This window comes from Labrus mixtus, chromosome 10 (assembly GCF_963584025.1).
Source record: "Labrus mixtus chromosome 10, fLabMix1.1, whole genome shotgun sequence".
NCBI lineage: Eukaryota > Metazoa > Chordata > Actinopteri > Labriformes > Labridae > Labrus > Labrus mixtus.
This window is the reverse complement of record NC_083621.1, coordinates 10778762-10803335: the sequence shown is the minus strand read 5'-3', so window position 1 is coordinate 10803335 and position 24574 is coordinate 10778762. Positions and strand designations below refer to the sequence as shown.

Sequence of the window (24574 nt, the reverse complement as noted above, 5' to 3'; positions counted from 1 at the left end):
ACATATTTATGTTTTTTTGCAGCTAAAAAGGAGCTTTGAGTTGTAAATATTTGGAAGTTATTAATGAAATCGAGTCCAATCTTTTTATTGATTATTTGTATCCCTTTTTCCGAAAAGTAAATTACATAGATTAAAACAATCAGGAAAGTGCTGCATATTCCTACCAGGTGTGGTATTTACATGAAGAATAACCCCAGAAGCACTTAACTCATGGGTTTTTTATGGTATAGAGCTACATGTTTCATGTCTTAGCCTCTAAGTGACGCTGTTGCCTGGGAAATCAATGGTAACCTGCAGTGTGACTCAGTGCTGCTCCCTCCCCTGTTTTTTTTTTTGCATTTTACAAGGGTAGGTGATCGGTGTTTCATACGAGCAACTCAGCAAGTACTCAACGGATTTTTTGTATAGTTCTATCACTGATCTTAATCAAGGCGGAATGTATTTGTTTTCCACTGCGTTTTGAAATCTCAACATCATTGTCTGGAGAACCACATTTCAACATGGAATTTACAGAAAATCGTCGAAACAGAGGTGTAAAATGGCCATTGCAAGGGGCAGTATATGTGTTTATGTTTCAATTCATTGTTAATCAAGCGGAGGCACAGATCCGTTATTCGATCCCTGAGGAGATGAAGAAAGGCTCCCTTGTTGGTAACGTCGCACAAGATCTAGGTTTGGATCTGAAAAGGCTGCGTTCCGGGAGAGCCCGTATCGTCACCGGAGAAAACATCCAGTACATCGGGCTGAAGACAGACAAAGGGACTCTAGTCGTGAATGAGAGAATAGACCGAGAGCAGCTCTGTGGAGAGGTCACACCCTGTAGCTTTACGTTTGAGATTTTAATGGAAAACCCAATGGAGCTGCACCCCGTGACAATAGAAGTTTTGGACATAAACGACAATGCTCCCATTTTTCAAAACAGTAATTTGGAATTTGAAATAAGCGAATCAGCTGCGCTTGGTTCCCGTTTTGTTTTAGCAAGTGCGGACGATGCTGACGTGGGTGAAAACGGTCTGCAGGACTACGTATTGACTCCAACTGAAGATTTTGTATTGAAACAACATGTTAATCCAGACGGCAGCAAATACGCAGAAATGGTACTCCAGAAACCATTAGACAGAGAGAAACAGCCAGGACTGTCTCTAAAGTTGTTGGCCGTGGACGGCGGAAATCCACAGAGATCTGGTACAGTTAACATAGACGTAAACATTCTAGATGCCAACGATAATGCCCCTGTGTTTAACCAGACTGTGTATAAGACAACTGTGATTGAAAATGCTCCCATAGGCACGCATATTGTCACTGTGAGTGCAAGCGACAAAGACAGCGGCTCGACTGGTATGTTGAAATATTCATTTTCTAAATCAAAAGCAGGGATAGCTAATTTGATTGATATAGATGAGTCCACTGGCAGAATATTCGTGACAAAGGAGATAGATTTTGAAAAAGACAAGAAAATTGAATTCAGAGTCGAAGCTAAAGATCAGGGTGGACTGACAGATTCTTGCAAAATTGAAATTGAGGTTATTGATGTAAATGATAATGCTCCTGTTATTAACGTCATGTCATTCACTAGTCCTGTATCAGAGGACTCTCCTTCTGGCACCACAATTGGTATAATTAATGTTAAAGATATTGATTCCGGCGATAACGGACAAGTAAGGTGCATAATCGAGGGTACTATCCCGTTTAAAATTAAATCCAACGTCAGGAATTATTTTGCACTGATGACTGATGCTGCATTAGATCGCGAAGATTTGTCAGAATGCAATATCACTGTCATTGCGTCAGATGCAGGATCTCCTCCCCTTTCAACTAAAACAACTTTTCATTTGAAGATTTCTGATGTCAATGATAATGCGCCTGTTTTTCAACGAGGTCCTTACAGTGCTTTCATAACAGAGAATAACCCTCCAGGTGCATCTATATTAAGTGTTTATGCAAAAGACCCCGATGAAAACCAGAACGCGCGTGTTTCCTATATTTTGGAAGAGCGTGAAATCGGTGGATCTCCAGTTTCTGATTGTGTCTCAATTAATGCAGAAAGCGGAGTAGTACACGCAGTGCGCTCATTTGATTATGAGCAGCTGAAACAACTGGTTTTCGTGGTCAAAGCGCAGGATGGAGGCTCCCCTCCACTAAGCAGCAACGTGACAGTGAAAATAATGATTCAGGACCAGAACGACAACCCCCCTCAGGTCCTGTACCCAGTCCAGACAGGTGGATCAGTGGTGGCTGAGATGGTGCCTCGTGCAGCTGATGTGGGCTACCTGGTGACTAAAGTGGTGGCTGTTGATGTGGACTCTGGACAGAATGCCTGGCTCTCGTATAAACTGCAGAAAGCCACAGACAGGGCGCTGTTTGAAGTGGGCTTACAGAATGGAGAAATCAGAACTATCCGCCAAGTGAATGATAAAGATGCTGTGAAGCAAAGACTGACTGTTATAGTGGAGGACAACGGGCAGCCGTCTCGTTCAGCTGCAGTCATTGTTAACGTGGCGGTGGCGGACAGCTTCCCTGAAGTGCTGTCTGAGTTCACTGACTTTACACACGACAAGGAGTACAATGACAACCTGACTTTTTACTTAGTGCTGGCTTTGGCTGTAGTGTCCTTCCTCTTCATCACGTGTGTGGTGGTTATTATATCAGTGAAAATCTACAGATGGAGACAGTCTCGCACCCTGTTTCACTCCAACCTCCCTGTGATTCCATATTATCCACCACGTTACTCAGACACTTTGGGCACAGGGACTCTCCAGCACGTGTACAATTACGAGGTGTGCAGGACGACTGACTCCAGAAAGAGTGACTGTAAATTCGGCAGAGCTGGTAGTCAGAACGTGTTGATAATGGACCCCAGTTCTACAGGGACCATGCAGCGGATACAGAGTGAGAAGAGCATCCTGGATGAACCAGACTCTCCTCTAGAGGTCAGTTGAAAAGTTTACCTTGTCCTGCTCTGTTTTCGTTCTTTCTGTCTCTTAATGAAAAACGGTTACTAGCTTCAGCGTCCCTTTCAGCACCATGGACAGTACCTCAGCAAGATTAATGCCTTGAAAGTAATTATTTTTCTTCTGGAGTCATACCAGATACAAAGATGGATATGTATTATGTGCTAGCCACCAGATGACATCCCTTACGATATTGGAATTCTTACATTTGGTGTTTGATTTATTTGTTTATAATTCAAAAACAATATCGTGCATATTAGCCTCTTGCATATTACAAACAACTTTTTATACAATATATCACATTAATCTAAAACTGTGTGTTCTTGATAATCATTAGTTATAATGCATAGGGAGCTTAAAGTACTATTCCTCTTATTTTTAAGCATTATCAATAAGAAATATTGTTCATGGTCACTGACACTGATGTAAATTATTTCACATAGTGAGTTTTATTTATAATATGCTACTATTAAAATTACAACTTTCACACCTAATTCTTCCCCTGGAGAAAAATTGGACCATAACGTCATTTTGGCTACTGCAATGGCAGTGCATCTTGTACACAATAGAAACCCTCCATACATATTACTATCAACTGTACATAACAGATAGCTTGATTTCCATACAAGTCCCAGTACTCTGTTACACAAACTAAGCAAATGTGTTGTTATATGGCTGCAGAACTGCAGATACGTCAGGAAAATGTGGAAGATAATTGTGTTAAAGCTCATGGAGATATACTCTTTTAAAACTTGCCCTAATTTACTCGTTTTATCTTGAAATGAACCTGCATTAAGTAAGTAATAATTCCATCACCGTGTCTTGGTGTAAGTACTGTGGTCTTGGCTTCACTTGATGTTCACATTTTCGACTCAAAGGGACGCTGTTGGTCAGCAAAACCTTTTCTGTGTTGTGTCGTCATTCAGTCCGTCCCCCGACTGACTACATTTTGCAGAAGGCTTTCTGTGTTTTGTGGAGTTTCAATGGACGCACGAGAGAGCATGGATTAAAAGACCTGCTTTTAATGATTGAACGCGTGTTTATATTTCACCAGGACTCGGATTGATAAAAACAGCTTCTTCGTCGTTTCCATTGAAACCCTTTTTTCTATGCTTTATTGCCATGATGGCAACTCGAGGATCTCTCGCCAACAAATGCGCAAGATGTCGAGATTTTCCAGGACTGCGACGGTGTATACAAATGCTGATTTTCCTGCTGCATGTTGCTAACATGGTTGATGGTCAGATTCGCTATTCAGTACCAGAGGAGATGAAGAAAGGCTCCCTAATCGGTAATGTAGCCCAGGATCTTGGTTTGGATCTGAAAAGGCTCCGTTCAGGGCGGGCCCGCATCGTGAGTGGAGAAAACATCCAGTACACCGAGCTGAAGACAGACAAAGGGACTCTGGTCGTGAATGAGAGAATAGACCGAGAGCAGCTATGTGGAGACACGACGCCATGTAGCTTCAGCTTTGAGGTGATTTTAGAGAACCCCATGGAATTACACAGAATTACTGTCGAGGTTTTGGATATAAATGATCACGCTCCCGTATTCACGAATATTGATAAGCCTGTCCGCCTGGAAATAAGTGAATCAGCTGTAGTGGGAGTACAGTTTCCATTGCAGAGTGCAGAGGATCTAGATGTGGGACAAAACGCTTTGCAGGATTACGTTTTATCACCAAACGACAATTTTATATTGAAGCAACATGCAAATCCAGACGGAAGTAAATATGTTGAAATGGTGCTTCAGAAGCCTTTAGACCGAGAGCGACATCCACATTTGTCCTTAAAATTGATCGCAGTTGACGGAGGAACACCACAGAGATCCGGTACAGTAAATATAGATGTCACTGTCTTAGATGCAAATGACAATGCTCCGATTTTTAATCAATCTGTCTATAAAGCATCTGTGATGGAAAACACAATGAAAGGCTCAAGAATAATTACAGTTAATGCCACAGACGCTGACAGTGGTTCAAATGGACTCATTAGTTACAGTTTATCTAAGACCAAGGGAAGTGCAGCAGATATATTTAGTATTGATGAAAAGACCGGCACGATTTTTGTGTCTGGTCTGATAGATTACGAAAGACACCGAAAGTACGAGGTGAGGGTGGAGGCAAAGGATCAGGGTGGGCTTACCGGTTCAAGTAAAGTTATATTCGATGTGTTCGACGTCAACGACAATGCCCCGGTGATAAACATTTTGTCGTTTTCCAGCCCTTTATCTGAGGATGCTCCTCCAGGAACAACGATTGCTATTTTAAACATAAAAGATGCAGACACTGATAATAATGGGCAAATTAAATGTTCTATTGATGGCAAACTTCCCTTTAAGATCGAATCATCTATTACAAACTATTACAATTTGATTTCTGATCAATATTTTGATAGAGAATCCGTTTCAGAATATAACATCACAATAACCGCCTCTGATTTCGGTTCCCCCGCTCTTACCAGCTCAACAAAATTACACCTTAAAATTTCTGACGTAAATGACAACGCACCATCATTTGATAAAGCCATCTACTCTGCTTACGTCACAGAAAATAATTCCCCTGGCATTTCTGTATTTGCTGTCAGTGCGCGAGACAAAGATTGGAATCAAAATGCGAGAATCTCGTATCTTCTGGAGGACACACAAGTCAGTGGTAGTCCAATCTCTTCTTTTGTGTCTTTAAACTCTGAAACTGGAGTCCTTAGTGCGGTTCGTTCTTTTGATTATGAGCAGATCAAACAGCTTCAGCTGGTAGTCAAAGCGCAGGATGGAGGCTCCCCTCCACTCAGCAGCAATGTGACAGTGAAAATATTGATCCAGGACCAGAACGATAACCCCCCTCAGGTCCTGTACCCAGTCCAGACTGGTGGATCAGTGGTGGCTGAGATGGTGCCTCGTGCAGCAGATGTGGGCTACCTGGTGACTAAAGTGGTGGCTGTTGATGTGGACTCTGGACAGAATGCCTGGCTCTCGTATAAACTGCAGAAAGCCACAGACAGGGCGCTGTTTGAAGTGGGCTTACAGAATGGAGAAATCAGAACTATCCGTCAAGTGAATGATAAAGATGCTGTGAAGCAAAGACTGACTGTTATAGTGGAGGACAACGGGCAGCCGTCTCGTTCAGCTGCAGTCATTGTTAACGTGGCGGTGGCGGACAGCTTCCCTGAAGTGCTGTCTGAGTTCACTGACTTTACACACGATAAGGAGTACAATGACAACCTGACTTTTTACTTAGTGCTGGCTTTGGCTGTAGTGTCCTTCCTCTTCATCACGTGTGTGGTGGTTATTATATCAGTGAAAATCTACAGATGGAGACAGTCTCGCACCCTGTTTCACTCCAACCTCCCTGTGATTCCATATTATCCACCACGTTACTCAGACACTTTGGGCACAGGGACTCTCCAGCACGTGTACAATTACGAGGTGTGCAGGACGACTGACTCCAGAAAGAGTGACTGTAAGTTCGGCGGAGCTGGTAGTCAGAACGTGCTGATAATGGACCCCAGTTCTACAGGGACCATGCAGAGGATACAGAGTGAGAAGAGCATCCTGGATGAACCAGACTCTCCTCTAGAGGTTAGTTAAACAGTTTGTCTTTTCATGCTCTGTTTTCGTTCTTTCATCCTTTTAATGGCAAATGGTTACATTTTTCGATGTCACTTTCAGTACCATGGACAGCACCTCAGTAAGATTGTATGCCTTGAAAGGAATTTTTTGACCTTCAAACTCATACGAGATTCAAATGTGGATTTGTTTTCTGGGATAGCTTCCGGATTATATCCCTTACGAATTTGGAATTCTTAATTTTATTATTCAATCAATTTATTGATAATTCGCAAACAATATTAATGACGTTAATTTATTGTATATTTTAACAAGTTATCTGTCAGTCTAATAGGTTAGGGCATAATTTTTTTGATGTAGCAGTTAAAAGAATCAAATAAATTAGATCTCTATAAACCCTATTGCCAGATTGCTCTTGCTATTTTTGCAAAAATATGGGTAAAACAAGAGAGAATCAATGCAAGTGATTTTTTTAAAAATGAATTGTAAATTTCAATTTAAGGTTTATGAGTATTAAATGAAAAAAAAAAGTATATAACTGAATAACAAAAGAAGTGTGTTTTTTATGTATCGATAATAAAACACGTATTAATTAATATAGTTTCATGTATACATGCAGTTACACTGAGTAGGAAAAACACAACTTAAATTTCGTCAAACATTTTATAAAGTATATCATTTGAATCTAAACCTGTGTACTTGATGATCATTCACACTTATAGTGCACACGGAGCTTAAATAAGTATTTATTTTGTTTTTAAGCATTGTGAATCAGAAATATTGAACATTCTCAGTGACACTGATAAAAATTATTTCACAATGTCAGTTTTGTTTATAATACGCCACTATTAAAATTACAACTTTGACACCTAATTCTTCCCCTGGAGAGACATTTGACCATGAAGTCGTTTTGGCTACTGCAATGGCAGTGCATCTTGTACACAATAGAAACCCTCCATTCATATTACTATCAACTGTACATAACAGATAGCTTTATATCCATACAAGTCCCAGTACTCTGTTACACAAACTAAGCAAATGTGTTGTTATATGGCTGCAGAACTGCAGATACATCAGGAAAATGTTGAAAATAATTGTGTTAAAGCTCATGGAGATATACTCTTTTAAAACTTGCCCTAATTTACTCGTTTTATCTTGAAATGAACCTGCATTAAGTAAGTAATAATTCCATAACTGTGTCTTGGTGTAAGTACTGTGGTCTTGGCTTATCTTGATGTTCACAATTTGGACTCAGAGGGACGCTGTTGGTTAACAAAACCTTTTCTGTGTTGTGTCGTCATTCAGTCCGTCCCCCGACTGACTACATTTTGCAGAAGGCTTTCTGTGTTTTGTCGAGTTTCAACGGACGCACGAGGGAGCGTGGCGTTAAAGACCTGCTTTTAATGATTGAACGCGTGTTTATATTTCACCAGGACTCGGATTCATAAAAACAGCTTCTTCGTCGTTTCCATTGAAACCCTTTTTTCTGTTATTTTTTTTACCATGATGGCAACTCGAGGATCTCTCGCCAAAAAATGCGCAAGATGTCGGGATCTTCCAGGACTGCGACGGTGTATACAAATGCTGATATTCCTGCTGCATGTTGCTAACATGGTTGATGGTCAGATTCGTTATTCAGTGCCAGAGGAGATGAAGAAAGGCTCCCTAATCGGTAATGTAGCTCAGGATCTTGGTTTGGATCTGAAAAGGCTCCGTTCAGGGCGGGCCCGTATCGTGAGTGGAGAAAACATCCAGTACACCGAGCTGAAGACAGACAAAGGGACTCTGGTCGTGGATGAGAGAATAGACCGAGAGCAGCTCTGTGGAGACACTACGCCATGTAGCTTCAGCTTCGAGGTGATTTTAGAGAACCCCATGGAATTACACAGAATTACTGTCGAGGTTTTGGATATAAATGATCACGCTCCCGTATTCCCCAACACCGATAAGTCTATCAGTTTTGAAATGAGTGAATCAGCTGCAGTCGGAGTGAAATTTCCATTGCAGAGTGCAGAGGATCTAGATGTGGGACAAAACGCTTTGCAGGATTACGTTTTATCACCAAACGACAATTTTATATTGAAGCAACATGCAAATCCAGACGGAAGTAAATATGTTGAAATGGTGCTTCAGAAGCCTTTAGACCGAGAGCGACATCCACATTTGTCCTTAAAATTGATCGCAGTTGACGGAGGAACACCACAGAGATCCGGTACAGTAAATATAGATGTCACTGTCTTAGATGCAAATGACAATATTCCGATTTTTAATCAATCTGTCTATAAAGCATCTGTGATGGAAAACACAATGAAAGGCTCAAGAATACTTACAGTTAATGCCACAGACGCTGACAGTGGTTCAAATGGACTCATTAGTTACAGTTTATCTAAGACCAAGGGAAGTGCTGCAGATATATTTAGTATTGATGAGAAGACCGGCACGATATCCGTCAATGGTCTAATAGACTATGAAAAGGAAAAAAAGTACGAGGTGAGGGTGGAGGCAAAGGATCAGGGTGGCCTAATTGGAACGAGTAAAGTTATATTCGATGTGTTCGACGTCAACGACAATGCCCCGGTGATAAACATTATGTCGTTTTCCAGCCCTTTATCTGAGGATGCTCCTCCAGGAACAACGATTGCTATTTTAAACATTAAAGATGCAGACTCCGATAAAAATGGGCAAATTAAATGTTCTATTGATGGAAAACTTCCATTTAAGATCGAATCATCTATTACAAACTATTACAATTTGATTTCTGATCAATATTTTGATAGAGAATCCGTTTCAGAATATAACATCACAATAACCGCCTCTGATTTCGGTTCCCCCCCTCTTTCCAGCTCAACAAAATTACACCTTAAAATTTCTGACGTAAACGACAATGCACCGGTATTTGATAAAGCCATCTACTCTGCTTACGTCACAGAAAATAATTCCCCTGGCATTTCTGTATTTGCTGTCAGTGCGCGAGACAAAGATTGGAATCAAAATGCGAGAATCTCGTATCTTCTGGAGGACACACAAGTCAGTGGTAGTCCAATCTCTTCTTTTGTGTCTTTAAACTCTGAAACTGGAGTCCTTAGTTCGGTTCGTTCTTTTGATTATGAGCAGATCAAACAGCTTCAGCTGGTAGTCAAAGCGCAGGATGGAGGCTCCCCTCCACTCAGTAGCAACGTGACAGTGAAAATAGTGATCCAGGACCAGAACGATAACCCCCCTCAGGTCCTGTACCCAGTCCAGACTGGTGGATCAGTGGTGGCTGAGATGGTGCCTCGTGCAGCAGATGTGGGCTACCTGGTGACTAAAGTGGTGGCTGTTGATGTGGACTCTGGACAGAATGCCTGGCTCTCGTATAAACTACAAAAAGCAACAGACAGGGCGCTGTTTGAAGTGGGCTTACAGAATGGAGAAATCAGAACTATCCGTCAAGTGAATGATAAAGATGCTGTGAAACAAAGACTGACTGTTATAGTGGAGGACAACGGGCAGCCGTCTCGTTCAGCTGCAGTCATTGTTAACGTGGCGGTGGCGGACAGCTTCCCTGAAGTGCTGTCTGAGTTCACTGACTTTACACACGACAAGGAGTACAATGACAACCTGACTTTTTACTTAGTGCTGGCTTTGGCTGTAGTGTCCTTCCTCTTCATCACGTGTGTGGTGGTTATTATATCAGTGAAAATCTACAGATGGAGACAGTCTCGCACCCTGTTTCACTCCAACCTCCCTGTGATTCCATATTATCCACCACGTTACTCAGACACTTTGGGCACAGGGACTCTCCAGCACGTGTACAATTACGAGGTGTGCAGGACGACTGACTCCAGAAAGAGTGACTGTAAGTTCGGCAGAGCTGGTAGTCAGAACGTGCTGATAATGGACCCCAAGTCTACAGGGACCATGCAGCGGATACAGAGTGAGAAGAGCATCCTGGATGAACCAGATTCTCCTCTAGAGGTCGGTAAACCACATGAACTTCATGTCTGTACCTCCAATATTCGTTATGTATCGCAGTTCATTTGTAAATTACGCTTTTGCGTAAATTTCAGCACCATGGAGAGCACATGACTGTGAATTAGTTGTTGAGGGCTAGATCAACGTGATTTTGAAAATGCTATTTATAGCGTGGGTGAACCTAAGTCTTGTATATAACATGTCATTTGAGCACCTTTGACAGCTTCTCAGTTTCCAACATATCTTTTTCCCTGTTACAGTTTTAAGATGAACATTACATACATACATACATACACACATACATACGTACATACATACACACATACATACATACATACATACATACATGCACACATACATACACACATACATACACACACACATACATACACACATACACACGTACATACATACACACATACACACATACATACATACACACATACATACACACATACACACATACAAATAACCTTATTCCACTTGTTTACATAAAATAAGATTATTTCACTTGTGATTCAAAGGGAAATAAATCACAGTGTTGTACAAGGTGTCTTTTATGACTTTAAAGCATTTGTTCATTATGGTGCTGGCTATTGGATACAAATGTTCTCAAGTCTCTTGGTGCCTGCTTTGATGGATCTGCAGCGCTCTCCTGATGACAGCGTTTGAAAGAGGTTTTGGCCAGGGTGAGATACGTCCTTTATGATGCAGGATGTCTTGCGTAGCTAACGGGAGGTGTAGGAAGACGTTTGTTTGTTTGTTATTTTTTGTCTGTGTTGTTGCACCTCTGCAGGTCCTTCCTGTCATGTAATTTCGTACACGTTGCGTAATTGTTTGTGTTTATACCGATTTGAAAGGCAGACTTATCTAAGAGGATAATAATCAATAGCTGTCACTTTTATGGAATAACTTTTTTTTAATTCTCAATTTCTTCTCTCACGTTTCTTTTCCAGTATTTTTTAATCAGTGTCTTCCCACCTGGAACATTATAGCACCTACCGTTTGGACATCACTCCAACGAAACCCTTAATGTTCAATGTCAGTCCTCTCAAGATCTGAATCTGTTTTCATCCTTTCCGTGCAAGCATCGAGATTTATTTTTTTAATGATAACGCTATTATCTATGTATAGGCACCTCTTATTATACGCATGACATACGGGTATAGGGTAGGAAGACGAATACGACTTGCATTGTGAATTGCATTCAGGCACTCAAGGGATGCTTAGTTTTCATGTCTGTTCTTTGATAAATACCGAATCCTTTTGTAAGCAGCCTTGAATACTATCTATATATTTCCTCTAAGGGACGCTGTTGCTCACAAAAAAATTACAGAGTTTGTCCGAGCACTGCCTCCCTCATCGTCTCGATTTAGAGGAGAGTCTTGTTCTTGTGGTAGATAGACGGTGGTATACACCACGACCGTATAGATCATCTGCACTTATTTTCGACCTTTTTTACATTCATTTTCAAGGTTTGTGATTTCTCTAAGGATTATTTTTTTGAAAAACGTTTGTTTTTCAGTCTGACATGGCTACTCACGCTGTACTGCAACGTTTTAAATGGCGTTTTCTGTCAGTCTCGCTGTGGCCAAGATGGATAGTCACTTATTTTCTCTTCTTCAATTCAGCGGTAAATTGCCAAATTCGTTATTCAATACCAGAAGAGATGAAGAAAGGTTCTTTGATCGGTAACATGGCACAAGACCTCGGCTTGGATCTGAAAAGGCTCCGTTCTGGCCGGGCCCGTATCGTGACGGGAGAAAACACCCAGTACATCGAGCTGAAGACAGACAAAGGGACTCTGGTTGTGAATGACAGAATCGACAGAGAACAGCTTTGTGGGGACGTGACACCGTGCAGCTTCAGCTTCGAGATTATTATGGAAAATCCAATTGAGTTGCATCGTATCATTGTCGAAATACTGGATGTTAATGACCATTCGCCTGTGTTCCGAAATAACCACATACGGATGGAAATAAGCGAATCTGCTGTTGTGGGCTCTCGCTTCGTGTTGGAAAGTGCGGATGACCCAGACGTAGGAGTAAATGGACTTGAAGATTATGTTTTAAGCACAAGCGACAATTTTGTGCTGAAACAGCATGCCAACCCAGACGGCAGTAAATTTGCAGAAATTATCCTGCAGAAACCTTTAGACAGAGAGGAGCAACCTCGCCTCTCATTTAAGCTGATAGCTGTTGATGGTGGAACACCACATAGATCTGGTACAGTAAATATTGATATTACTGTGTTAGATGCAAACGATAACCCTCCCGTATTCAACCAGACTGTGTACAGAGCTACTGTCTTAGAAAATTCAAAATCAGGCTCTCACGTAATAACCGTAAATGCCACAGATGCTGACAGTGGATCAAACGGGGAGGTGAGTTACGCATTTTCTAATTTAAAGGGAAATTTGGCTAATAAATTTAAAATTGACAAGACCACGGGTACAATAACGGTTTCTGGACAAATAGATTTTGAAAAGGACAAAAAACATGAAATAAGAGTTGAAGCAAAAGATCAAGGAGGGTTGACCGATCTTAGTAAAGTAATTATTGATATTGTCGATGTTAATGATAATGCACCGGTGATTAACGTCATGTCCTTTGCTAGTCCTCTGTCTGAGGATGCTCCTTTTGGCTCGACTGTCGCAGTGTTTAATGCTAAAGACGCGGACTCAGAGAGCAACGGACAGATAATGTGTACAGTAGATAAGAGTTTACCATTTAAAATTATATCATCCTTGAGTAATTACTACTCACTCGTTTCAGATTCAGCTTTTGACCGTGAAAAAACACCAGAATACAACATTACCATAACCGCCACAGACTCAGGGTCCCCGCCTCTCTCCAGTGCCATAAAGTTGCACCTTATTCTTTCTGACATTAATGACAACCCCCCCTTATTTGATAACTTAATATACAATGCTGTCATTGCAGAAAATAATTCACCAGGGATATCAATAATCACTGTTAACGCACTGGACTCTGACTCGAACCAAAATGCGAGAATTTCATATATCTTAGAAAACACACAAGTTGGTGGTTTCCCAGTCTCCACTTACGTGTCCTTAAATTCTGACACTGGAATTATTAGCGCTGTTCGTTCTTTTGATTATGAGCAGATCAAACAGCTTCAGCTGGTAGTCAAAGCGCAGGATGGAGGCTCCCCTCCACTCAGCAGCAATGTGACAGTGAAAATGGTGATCCAGGACCAGAACGATAACCCCCCTCAGGTCCTGTACCCAGTCCAGACTGGTGGATCAGTGGTGGCTGAGATGGTGCCTCGTGCAGCAGATGTGGGCTACCTAGTGACTAAAGTGGTGGCTGTTGATGTGGACTCTGGACAGAATGCCTGGCTCTCGTATAAACTGCAGAAAGCCACAGACAGGGCGCTGTTTGAAGTGGGCTTACAGAATGGAGAAATCAGAACTATCCGCCAAGTGAATGATAAAGATGCTGTGAAACAAAGACTGACTGTTATAGTGGAGGACAACGGGCAGCCGTCTCGTTCAGCTGCAGTCATTGTTAACGTGGCGGTGGCGGACAGCTTCCCTGAAGTGCTGTCTGAGTTCACTGACTTTACACACGACAAGGAGTACAATGACAACCTGACTTTTTACTTAGTGCTGGCTTTGGCTGTAGTGTCCTTCCTCTTCATCACGTGTGTGGTGGTTATTATATCAGTGAAAATCTACAGATGGAGACAGTCTCGCACCCTGTTTCACTCCAACCTCCCTGTGATTCCATATTATCCACCACGTTACTCAGACACTTTGGGCACAGGGACTCTCCAGCACGTGTACAATTACGAGGTGTGCAGGACGACTGACTCCAGAAAGAGTGACTGTAAGTTCGGCGGAGCTGGTAGTCAGAACGTGCTGATAATGGACCCCAGTTCCACAGGGACCATGCAGAGGATACAGAGTGAGAAGAGCATCCTGGATGAACCAGATTCTCCTCTAGAGGTTAGTTTACTGATGTTATTTATCCTCTGTGCCGATATAAATCTTTTCGTACATTGGTAGGTGACGCTCTTCCTTTATTTTCAGCACCTTGGACAGCGTCGTATTCTGCGTAATTTATATAGGGTACCTCCTACTTAGTTATTTTGTCATACGTTTTGCACAGTGTTGGTGACATTCGGAGTGACTTCATGGAAATCATCTGGTGATTGTTGAAAACATGTATATGATTTTAACAACTGACTTTAACAATTCTCATTCAACTTCTATAGTTTCACCATACCATTTTCTTTTTTTGTAGTTGTTACCCTGTTAAAAGATAGAAGATGTTTGGGGTATTTTATTATTTCTTAAAACCTGTAATGAGCACTGCAATCCTTTTTCACCTAGTGGCGAATTTAGACTTAAAATCCAAACTAGTGTCTTTTTTTAAGATTAGTATAAAATAAGTTGGTATTCCAAAGGGTCTTTTTGGGACTAAAAGGTTTATTTTATTTAGAATATTTTTGTGACATTTAACAGTTAAATGCTAGCACCCATATGATATTTGCAGAAATGATTCTGTGTTACATGGCGTTCTTGATTTTGAACTCTAAGGGACGCTGTTGGTCAATCCAATTTAAGCTACAGAGCATCACTAAACAGTCCCCTCCCTCACCAGTCTATCCTGCGAGAGAGCGATTGGTAGTGTGCTTCATGTGGGCTGACAGAGGCGAAAAGACTCGCATGATCTGACATCTCTTTTCGGATGATAACAAACCAGAATCAACCTCTTTAGAGTTTTCTACTGTGAAGGATAATTCGTGTGCTTGGATTGCCGCGATAGTATTTGTGTGATTCTTGGACCATGGCATGTGGAATACTTCCCTTCGGTCTTTGCGTGAAATGGCGAACTGGCTGCGGAAAAAACTGGCTGCTGCTCGTTTTCTTCTTGTATCTCAACCAAATGGTCGGTGGACATATCCGATATGCAATCCCGGAGGAGATGAAGAAAGGCTCCCTAATCGGAAATGTAGCTCAGGATCTAGGTTTGGATATGAAAAGACTCCGTTCAGGGCGGGCCCGTATCGTGACCGGAGAAAACATCCAGTACACCGAGCTGAAGACAGACAAAGGGACTCTGGTCGTGAATGAGAGAATAGACCGAGAGCAGCTCTGCGGAGACGTCACACCGTGCAGTTTCAGCTTTGAGGTGATTTTAGAAAACCCTATGGAGCTACATCAGATTACAGTTGAAATAACAGACATAAATGATCACTCGCCAACGTTTAAAAGAGATAGAATCAATTTTGAAATCAGTGAATCAGCTAATGCAGGTGCTCGTTTTTCATTGACGAGTGCAGAAGACCCTGATGTGGGTGTAAATGGACTCAGAGAATATTTGCTGTCTGAGAATGATAATTTTGTTCTGAAACAAAACTCGAATGCAGATGGAAAGAAATACGCTGAAATGGTGTTACAGAAGCCTTTAGACAGAGAGACAAATCCTAAACTATCGCTCAAGCTGATCGCCATAGACGGTGGATCACCGCAGAGATCTGGTACAGTAAATATAGATATCGTTGTTCTGGATGTCAATGATAATGCACCTGTTTTTAACCAATCTGTGTACAAAGCTACAGTGATGGAAAACTCTCCAAAAGACACTTACGTTACCACTGTTAATGCTAGTGACGCAGATTACGGCTCAAATAGTATTGTAACGTACTATTTTTCAGACCTAAACAGTGGTCTTCGTGATATGTTCACAGTTGATGGAAGAACGGGTGCTATTTTTATTAAAGGTGCTGTGGATTATGAAAAAGATAAAAAATTTGAGGTCAGACTCGATGCAAAAGATCAGGGAGGATTGACGGATTCATGCAAAGTAATAATTGAAGTTAGTGATGTAAATGACAACACCCCCGCTGTTAGCGTGATGTCATTCACTAGTCCTGTGTCAGAGGACTCTCCTCCTGGAACAACTATTGGGATCATAAATGTTAAAGATCTTGATTCAGGTGATAACGGACAAGTGACCTGTAGAATTGAAGAAAATGCACCTTTTAAGATTAAATCCAATTTAAGAAATTATTACACTTTGGTCACAGATACTGTATTAGATCGTGAAAGTGTTTCAGAGTATAACATCACTGTAGTTGCGACAGATGCAGGTATGCCTCCTCTCTCGTCAAAGAGAACCTTTCATTTGAAGGTCTCTGATGTGAACGATAATGCACCAGTGTTTCCACAAGGTGTTTATAATGCGTTTATCACAGAGAATAACTCTCCAGGTGTGTCTGTTATCACACTAAGGGCCAGAGATCCTGATGAAAACCAAAACGCCAGAATATCTTATATTCTGGAAGACACTAATATCGGTGGATCTCCAGTTTCTGGTTATGTCTCAGTTAATACAGAAAGCGGAGTAGTGCACGCAGTGCGTTCATTTGATTATGAGCAGCTGAAACAACTGGTTTTCGTGGTCAAAGCGCAGGATGGAGGCTCCCCTCCATTCAGTAGCAACGTGACAGTGAAAATGATTATCCAGGACCAGAACGACAACCCCCCTCAGGTCCTGTACCCAGTCCAGACTGGTGGATCAGTGGTGGCTGAGATGGTGCCTCGTGCAGCAGATGTGGGCTTCCTGGTGACTAAAGTGGTGGCTGTTGATGTGGACTCTGGACAGAATGCCTGGCTCTCGTATAAACTGCAGAAAGCCACAGACAGGGCGCTGTTTGAAGTGGGCTTACAGAATGGAGAAATCAGAACTATCCGCCAAGTGAATGATAAAGATGCTGTGAAGCAAAGACTGACTGTTATAGTGGAGGACAACGGGCAGCCGTCTCGTTCAGTTGCAGTCATTGTTAACGTGGCGGTGGCGGACAGCTTCCCTGAAGTGCTGTCTGAGTTCACTGACTTTACACACGACAAGGAGTACAATGACAACCTGACTTTTTACTTAGTGCTGGCTTTGGCTGTAGTGTCCTTCCTCTTCATCACGTGTGTAGTGGTTATTATATCAGTGAAAATCTACAGATGGAGACAGTCTCGCACCCTGTTTCACTCCAACCTCCCTGTGATTCCATATTATCCACCACGTTACTCAGACACTTTGGGCACAGGGACTCTCCAGCACGTGTACAATTACGAGGTGTGCAGGACGACTGACTCCAGAAAGAGTGACTGTAAGTTCGGCAGAGCTGGTAGTCAGAACGTGCTGATAATGGACCCCAGTTGTACAGGGACCATGCGGCGGATACAGAGTGAGAAGAGCATCCTGGATGAACCAGACTCTCCTCTAGAGGTTAGTTTACTGAAATAATTTATCCTCTGTGCCTCTTTGTATCTTTCCGTGTTTAAATATATTGGTTGGTGACGTTTTTCCTTTGTATTCAGCACCTTGGACAGCGTCGTATTCTGTGTAATTTATATGGGGTACTTCCTACTTAGTTATTTTGTTACACGTTGTTGAGTGTTGGTGACTTTCAGAGTGACTTCATGGAAATCAACTGGTGATTGTTGAAAACATGTATATAATTTTAACAACTGACTTGAACAATTCTCATTCAGCGTCTATAGTTTCGCCGAACTCAAGTTTTTTTTTTTTTCTAGTTTTGACCGTGTTTAAAGATAGAAGATTGTGGGGTATTTTATTATTCGTTAAAACCTGTGATGAGCAGTCAAATGAGAGAAACCATGTAATATTTGCAGAAATGATTCTGTGTAACATGGCGTTCTTGATTTTGAACTCTAAGGGACGCTGTTGGTCAATCCAATTTAAGCTACAGAGCATCACTAAACAGTCCCCTCCCTCACTAGTCTATCCTGCGAGAGAGCGATTGGTAGTGTGCTTCATGTGGGCTGACAGAGGCGAAAAGACTCGCATGATCTGACATCTCTTTTCGGATGATAACACACCAGAATCAACCCCTTTAGAGTTTTCTACAGTGAAGGATATTTCGTGTGCTTGGATTGTTGCGATAGTATTTGTGTGATTCTTGGACCATGGCATGTGGAATACTTCCCTTCGGTCTTTGCGTGAAATGGCGAACTGGCTGCGGACAAAACTGGCAGCTGCTCGTTTTCTTCTTGTATCTCAACCAAATGGTCAGCGGACATATCCGATATGCAATCCCAGAGGAGATGAAGAAAGGCTCCCTAATCGGTAATGTCGCTCAGGATCTTGGTTTGGATCTGAAAAGGCTCCGTTCAGGGCGGGCCCGTATCGTGACCGGAGAAAACATCCAGTACACCGAGCTGAAGACAGACAAAGGGACTCTGGTCGTGAATGAGAGAATAGACCGAGAGCAGCTCTGCGGAGACGTCACACCGTGCAGTTTCAGCTTTGAGGTGATTTTAGAAAACCCTATGGAGCTACATCAGATTACAGTTGAAATAACAGACATAAATGATCACTCGCCAACGTTTGAAAGAGATAGAATCAATTTTGAAATCAGTGAATCAGCTAATGCAGGTGCTCGTTTTTCACTGACGAGGGCAGAAGACCCTGATGTGGGTGTAAATGGCCTCAGAGAATATTTTCTGTCTGACAATGATAATTTTGTTCTGAAACAAAACTCGAATGCTGATGGAAACAAATACGCTGAAATGGTGTTACAGAAGCCTTTAGACAGAGAGACAAATCCTAAACTATCTCTGAAGCTGATCGCCATAGACGGTGGATCACCGCAGAGATCTGGTACAGTAAATATAGATATCGTTGTTCTAGATGTAAATGATAATGCACCTGTTTTTAACCAATCTGTGTACAAAGCTACAGTGATGGAAAACTCTCCAAAAGAAACTCATGTAACCACCCTCAATGCTAGTGACGCTGATTTTGGCTCAAATAGTATTGTAACGTACTATTTTTCAGACCTAAGCAGTGGTCTCCGTGATATGTTCACAGTAGATGGAAAAACAGGTGTAATTCTAGTTACAGGTTCAATTGATTATGAAAAGGACAAAAAAATTGAGCTCAGACTCGAGGCAAAAGATCAGGGAGGATTGACGGATTCATGCAAAGTAATAATTGAAGTTAGTGATGTAAATGACAACACCCCCGCTGTTAGCGTGATGTCATTCACTAGTCCTGTGTCAGAGGACTCTCCTCCTGGAACAACTATTGGGATCATAAATGTTAAAGATCTTGATTCAGGTGATAACGGACAAGTGACCTGTAGAATTGAAGAAAATGCACCTTTTAAGATTAAATCCAATTTAAGAAATTATTACACTTTGGTCACAGATACTGTATTAGATCGTGAAAGTGTTTCAGAGTATAACATCACTGTAGTTGCGACAGATGCAGGTATGCCTCCTCTCTCGTCAAAGAGAACCTTTCATTTGAAGGTCTCTGATGTGAACGATAATGCACCAGTGTTTCCACAAGGTGTTTATAATGCGTTTATCACAGAGAATAACTCTCCAGGTGTGTCTGTTATCACACTAAGGGCCAGAGATCCTGATGAAAACCAAAACGCCAGAATATCTTATATTCTGGAAGACACTAATATCGGTGGATATCCAGTTTCTGGTTTTGTCTCAGTTAATGCAGAAAGCGGAGTAGTGCACGCAGTGCGTTCATTTGATTATGAGCAGCTGAAACAACTGGTTTTCGTGGTCAAAGCGCAGGATGGAGGCTCCCCACCACTCAGTAACAACGTGACAGTGAAAATGATTATCCAGGACCAGAACGACAACCCCCCTCAGGTCCTGTACCCAGTCCAGACTGGTGGTTCAGTGCTGGCTGAGATGGTGCCTCGTGCAGCAGATGTGGGCTACCTGGTGACTAAAGTGGTGGCTGTTGATGTGGACTCTGGACAGAATGCCTGGCTCTCCTATAAACTGCAGAAAGCCACAGACAGGGCGCTGTTTGAAGTGGGCTTACAGAATGGAGAAATCAGAACTATCCGCCAAGTGAATGATAAAGATGCTGTGAAACAAAGACTGACTGTTATAGTGGAGGACAACGGGCAGCCGTCTCGTTCAGCTGCAGTCATTGTTAACGTGGCGGTGGCGGACAGCTTCCCTGAAGTGCTGTCTGAGTTCACTGACTTTACACACGACAAGGAGTACAATGACAACCTGACTTTTTACTTAGTGCTGGCTTTGGCTGTAGTGTCCTTCCTCTTCATCACGTGTGTGGTGGTTATTATATCAGTGAAAATCTACAGATGGAGACAGTCTCGCACCCTGTTTCACTCCAACCTCCCTGTGATTCCATATTATCCACCACGTTACTCAGACACTTTGGGCACAGGGACTCTCCAGCACGTGTACAATTACGAGGTGTGCAGGACGACTGACTCCAGAAAGAGTGACTGTAATTTCGGCGGAGCTGGTAGTCAGAACGTGCTGATAATGGACCCCAGTTGTACAGGGACCATGCAGCGGATACAGAGTGAGAAGAGCATCCTGGATGAACCAGACTCTCCTCTAGAGGTTAGTTTACTGATGTTATTTATCCTCTGTGCCGATATAAATCTTTTCGTACATTGGTAGGTGACGCTCTTCCTTTATTTTCAACACCTTGGACAGCGTCGTATTCTGCGTAATTTATATAGGGTACCTCCTACTTAGTTATTTTGTCATACGTTTTGCACAGTGTTGGTGACATTCGGAGTGACTTCATGGAAATCATCTGGTGATTGTTGAAAACATGTATATAATTTTAACATTTGACTTTAACAATTCTCATTCAACTTCCATAGTTTCACCATACCGTTTTCTTTTTTTGTAGTTGTTACCCTGTTAAAAGATAGAAGATGTTTGGGGTATTTTATTATTTCTTAAAACCTGTAATGAGCACTGCAAATTTATTTCACCTAGTGGCGAATTTAGACTTAAAATCCAAACTAGTGTCTTTTTTTAAGATTAGTATAAAATAAGTTGGTATTCCAAAGGGTCTTTTTGGGACTAAAAGGTTTATTTTATTTAGAATATTTTTGTGACATTTAACAGTGAAATGCTAGCACCCATATGATATTTGCAGAAATGATTCTGTGTTACATGGCGTTCTTGATTTTGAACTCTAAGGGACGCTGTTGGTCAATCCAATTTAAGCTACAGAGCATCACTAAACAGTCCCCTCCCTCACCAGTCTATCCTGCGAGAGAGCGATTGGTAGTGTGCTTCATGTGGGCTGACAGAGGCGAAAAGATTCGCATGATCTGACATCTCTTTTCGGATGATAACAAACCAGAATCATCCTCTTTAGAGTTTTCTACTGTGAAGGATAATTCGTGTGCTTGGATTGCCGCGATAGTATTTGTGTGATTCTTGGACCATGGCATGTGGAATACTTCCCTTCGGTCTTTGCGTGAAATGGCGAACTGGCTGCGGACAAAACTGGCTGCTGCTCGTTTTCTTCTTGTATCTCAACCAAATGGTCGGTGGACATATCCGATATGCAATCCCGGAGGAGATGAAGAAAGGCTCCCTAATCGGTAATGTAGCTCAGGATCTAGGTTTGGATCTGAAAAGACTCCGTTCAGGGCGGGCCCGTATCGTGACCGGAGAAAACATCCAGTACACCGAGCTGAAGACAGACAAAGGGACTCTGGTCGTGAATGAGAGAATAGACCGAGAGCAGCTCTGCGGAGACGTCACACCGTGCAGTTTCAGCTTTGAGGTGATTTTAGAAAACCCTATGGAGCTACATCAGATTACAGTTGAAATAACAGACATAAATGATCACTCGCCAACGTTTAAAAGAGATAGAATCAATTTTGAAATCAGTGAGATAGCTAATATTGGCTCTCGTTTTCCATTGACTAGTGCAGAAGACCCTGATGTGGGTGTAAATGGACTCAGAGAATATTTTCTGTCTGATAATAATAATTTTGTTCTGAAACAAAACTCGAATGCAGATGGAAACAAATACGCTGAAATGGTGTTACAGAAGCCTTTAGACAGAGAGACAAATCCTAAACTATCTCTGAAGCTGATCGCCGTAGACGGTGGATCACCGCAGAGATCTGGTACAGTAAATCTAGATATTGTTGTTCTCGATGCAAATGATAATGCACCTGTTTTTAACCAATCTGTGTACAAAGCTACAGTGATGGAAAACTCTCCAAAAGACACTTACGTTACCACTGTTAATGCTAGTGACGCAGATTACGGCTCAAATAGTATTGTAACGTACTATTTTACAGACCTAAACAGTGGTCTTCATGATATGTTCACAGTAGATGGAAAAACAGGTGTAATTCTAGTTACAGGTTCAATTGATTTCGAAATGGACAAAAAATACGAAATTAGAATCGAGGCAAAAGATCAGGGAGGATTGACGGATTCATGCAAAGTAATAATTGAAGTTAGTGATGTAAATGACAACACCCCCGCTGTTAGCGTGATGTCATTCACTAGTCCTGTGTCAGAGGACTCTCCTCCTGGAACAACTATTGGGATCATAAATGTTAAAGATCTTGATTCAGGTGATAACGGACAAGTGACCTGTAGAATTGAAGAAAATGCACCTTTTAAGATTAAATCCAATTTAAGAAATTATTACACTTTGGTCACAGATACTGTATTAGATCGTGAAAGTGTTTCAGAGTATAACATCACTGTAGTTGCGACAGATGCAGGCATGCCTCCTCTCTCGTCAAAGAGAACCTTTCATTTGAAGGTCTCTGATGTGAACGATAATGCACCAGTGTTTCCACAAGGTGTTTATAATGCGTTTATTACAGAGAATAACTCTCCAGGTGTGTCTGTTATCACACTAAGGGCCAGAGATCCTGATGAAAACCAAAACGCCAGAATATCTTATATTCTGGAAGACACTAATATCGGTGGATCTCCAGTTTCTGGTTTTGTCTCAGTTAATGCTGAAAGCGGAGTAGTGCACGCAGTGCGTTCATTTGATTATGAGCAGCTGAAACAACTGGTTTTCGTGGTCAAAGCGCAGGATGGAGGCTCCCCACCACTCAGTAGCAACGTGACAGTGAAAATGGTGATCCAGGACCAGAATGACAACCCCCCTCAGGTCCTGTACCCAGTCCAGACTGGTGGCTCAGTGGTGGCTGAGATGGTGCCTCGTGCAGCTGATGTGGGCTACCTGGTGACTAAAGTGGTGGCTGTTGATGTGGACTCTGGACAGAATGCCTGGCTCTCGTATAAACTGCAGAAAGCTACAGACAGGGCGCTGTTTGAAGTGGGCTTACAGAATGGAGAAATCAGAACTATCCGCCAAGTGAATGATAAAGATGCTGTGAAACAAAGACTGACTGTTATAGTGGAGGACAACGGGCAGCCGTCTCGTTCAGCTACAGTCATTGTTAACGTGGCGGTGGCGGACAGCTTCCCTGAAGTGCTGTCTGAGTTCACTGACTTTACACACGACAAGGAGTACAATGACAACCTGACTTTTTACTTAGTGCTGGCTTTGGCTGTAGTGTCCTTCCTCTTCATCACGTGTGTCGTGGTTATTATATCAGTGAAAATCTACAGATGGAGACAGTCTCGCACCCTGTTTCACTCCAACCTCCCTGTGATTCCATATTATCCACCACGTTACTCAGACACTTTGGGCACAGGGACTCTCCAGCACGTGTACAATTACGAGGTGTGCAGGACGACTGACTCCAGAAAGAGTGACTGTAAGTTCGGCGGAGCTGGTAGTCAGAACGTGCTGATAATGGACCCCAGTTCCACAGGGACCATGCAGAGGATACAGAGTGAGAAGAGCATCCTGGATGAACCAGATTCTCCTCTAGAGGTTAGTTTACTGATGTTATTTATCCTCTGTGCCGATATAAATCTTTTCGTACATTGGTAGGTGACGCTCTTCCTTTATTTTCAGCACCTTGGACAGCGTCGTATTCTGCGTAATTTATATAGGGTACCTCCTACTTAGTTATTTTGTCATACGTTTTGCACAGTGTTGGTGACATTCGGAGTGACTTCATGGAAATCATCTGGTGATTGTTGAAAACATGTATATAATTTTAACAACTGACTTGAACAATTCTCATTCAACTTCCATAGTTTCACCATACCGTTTTCTTTTTTTGTAGTTGTTACCCTGTTAAAAGATAGAAGATGTTTTGGGTATTTTATTATTTCTTAAAACCTGTAATGAGCACTGCAAATTTATTTCACCTAGTGGCGAATTTAGACTTAAAATCCAAACTAGTGTCTTTTTTTA

General features: G+C 42.0%; 8 protein-coding genes across 21 annotated transcripts in view; all 8 read left to right on the top strand.

Annotated features, from left to right (window-relative positions):
• The window catches only part of LOC132981948 (protocadherin gamma-A11-like), a 292678-nt gene that overhangs the window by 112084 nt on the left and 156020 nt on the right, over positions 1 to 24574 (top strand). The window lies entirely within an intron of this gene.
• Positions 373 to 2939, top strand: LOC132981518 (protocadherin beta-16-like). Its single transcript, XM_061047463.1, has one exon. It carries the CDS (start codon positions 501 to 503, stop codon positions 2937 to 2939), a length of 2439 nt encoding a protein of 812 aa, XP_060903446.1. The 5' UTR covers positions 373 to 500.
• On the top strand, positions 3406 to 6942 carry LOC132981942 (protocadherin beta-16-like). The gene has a single exon (XM_061048085.1). It carries the CDS (start codon positions 4074 to 4076, stop codon positions 6534 to 6536), a length of 2463 nt encoding a protein of 820 aa, XP_060904068.1. The 5' UTR covers positions 3406 to 4073; the 3' UTR covers positions 6537 to 6942.
• On the top strand, positions 7046 to 10810 carry LOC132981941 (protocadherin beta-16-like). The gene has a single exon (XM_061048084.1). It carries the CDS (start codon positions 8019 to 8021, stop codon positions 10581 to 10583), a length of 2565 nt encoding a protein of 854 aa, XP_060904067.1. The 5' UTR covers positions 7046 to 8018; the 3' UTR covers positions 10584 to 10810.
• On the top strand, positions 11573 to 14655 carry LOC132981938 (protocadherin beta-11-like). The gene has a single exon (XM_061048081.1). It carries the CDS (start codon positions 12001 to 12003, stop codon positions 14497 to 14499), a length of 2499 nt encoding a protein of 832 aa, XP_060904064.1. The 5' UTR covers positions 11573 to 12000; the 3' UTR covers positions 14500 to 14655.
• LOC132981940 (protocadherin gamma-A1-like) lies at positions 14783 to 18067 on the top strand. The gene has a single exon (XM_061048083.1). The coding sequence runs from the start codon at positions 15284 to 15286 to the stop codon at positions 17738 to 17740; it is 2457 nt and encodes an 818-aa protein (XP_060904066.1). The 5' UTR covers positions 14783 to 15283; the 3' UTR covers positions 17741 to 18067.
• Positions 18523 to 21034, top strand: LOC132982544 (protocadherin beta-16-like). Its single transcript, XM_061049099.1, has 4 exons — positions 18523 to 18807; positions 19565 to 19576; positions 20107 to 20862; positions 21026 to 21034. Exons 1-4 carry the CDS (start codon positions 18523 to 18525, stop codon positions 21032 to 21034), a joined length of 1062 nt encoding a protein of 353 aa, XP_060905082.1.
• Positions 21312 to 24289, top strand: LOC132981937 (protocadherin beta-16-like). Its single transcript, XM_061048080.1, has one exon. It carries the CDS (start codon positions 21707 to 21709, stop codon positions 24203 to 24205), a length of 2499 nt encoding a protein of 832 aa, XP_060904063.1. The 5' UTR covers positions 21312 to 21706; the 3' UTR covers positions 24206 to 24289.

What these genes read in the sequence shown, in the direction of transcription:
- LOC132981518 (XM_061047463.1), top strand. Translation starts at nt 501, where the DNA reads ATGGAATTTACAGAAAATCGTCGAAACAGAGGTGTAAAATGGCCATTG.
- LOC132981937 (XM_061048080.1), top strand. Translation starts at nt 21,707, where the DNA reads ATGGCATGTGGAATACTTCCCTTCGGTCTTTGCGTGAAATGGCGAACT.
- LOC132982544 (XM_061049099.1), top strand. Translation starts at nt 18,523, where the DNA reads ATGGTCAGCGGACATATCCGATATGCAATCCCAGAGGAGATGAAGAAA.
- LOC132981941 (XM_061048084.1), top strand. Translation starts at nt 8,019, where the DNA reads ATGATGGCAACTCGAGGATCTCTCGCCAAAAAATGCGCAAGATGTCGG.
- LOC132981940 (XM_061048083.1), top strand. Translation starts at nt 15,284, where the DNA reads ATGGCATGTGGAATACTTCCCTTCGGTCTTTGCGTGAAATGGCGAACT.
- LOC132981942 (XM_061048085.1), top strand. Translation starts at nt 4,074, where the DNA reads ATGATGGCAACTCGAGGATCTCTCGCCAACAAATGCGCAAGATGTCGA.
- LOC132981938 (XM_061048081.1), top strand. Translation starts at nt 12,001, where the DNA reads ATGGCTACTCACGCTGTACTGCAACGTTTTAAATGGCGTTTTCTGTCA.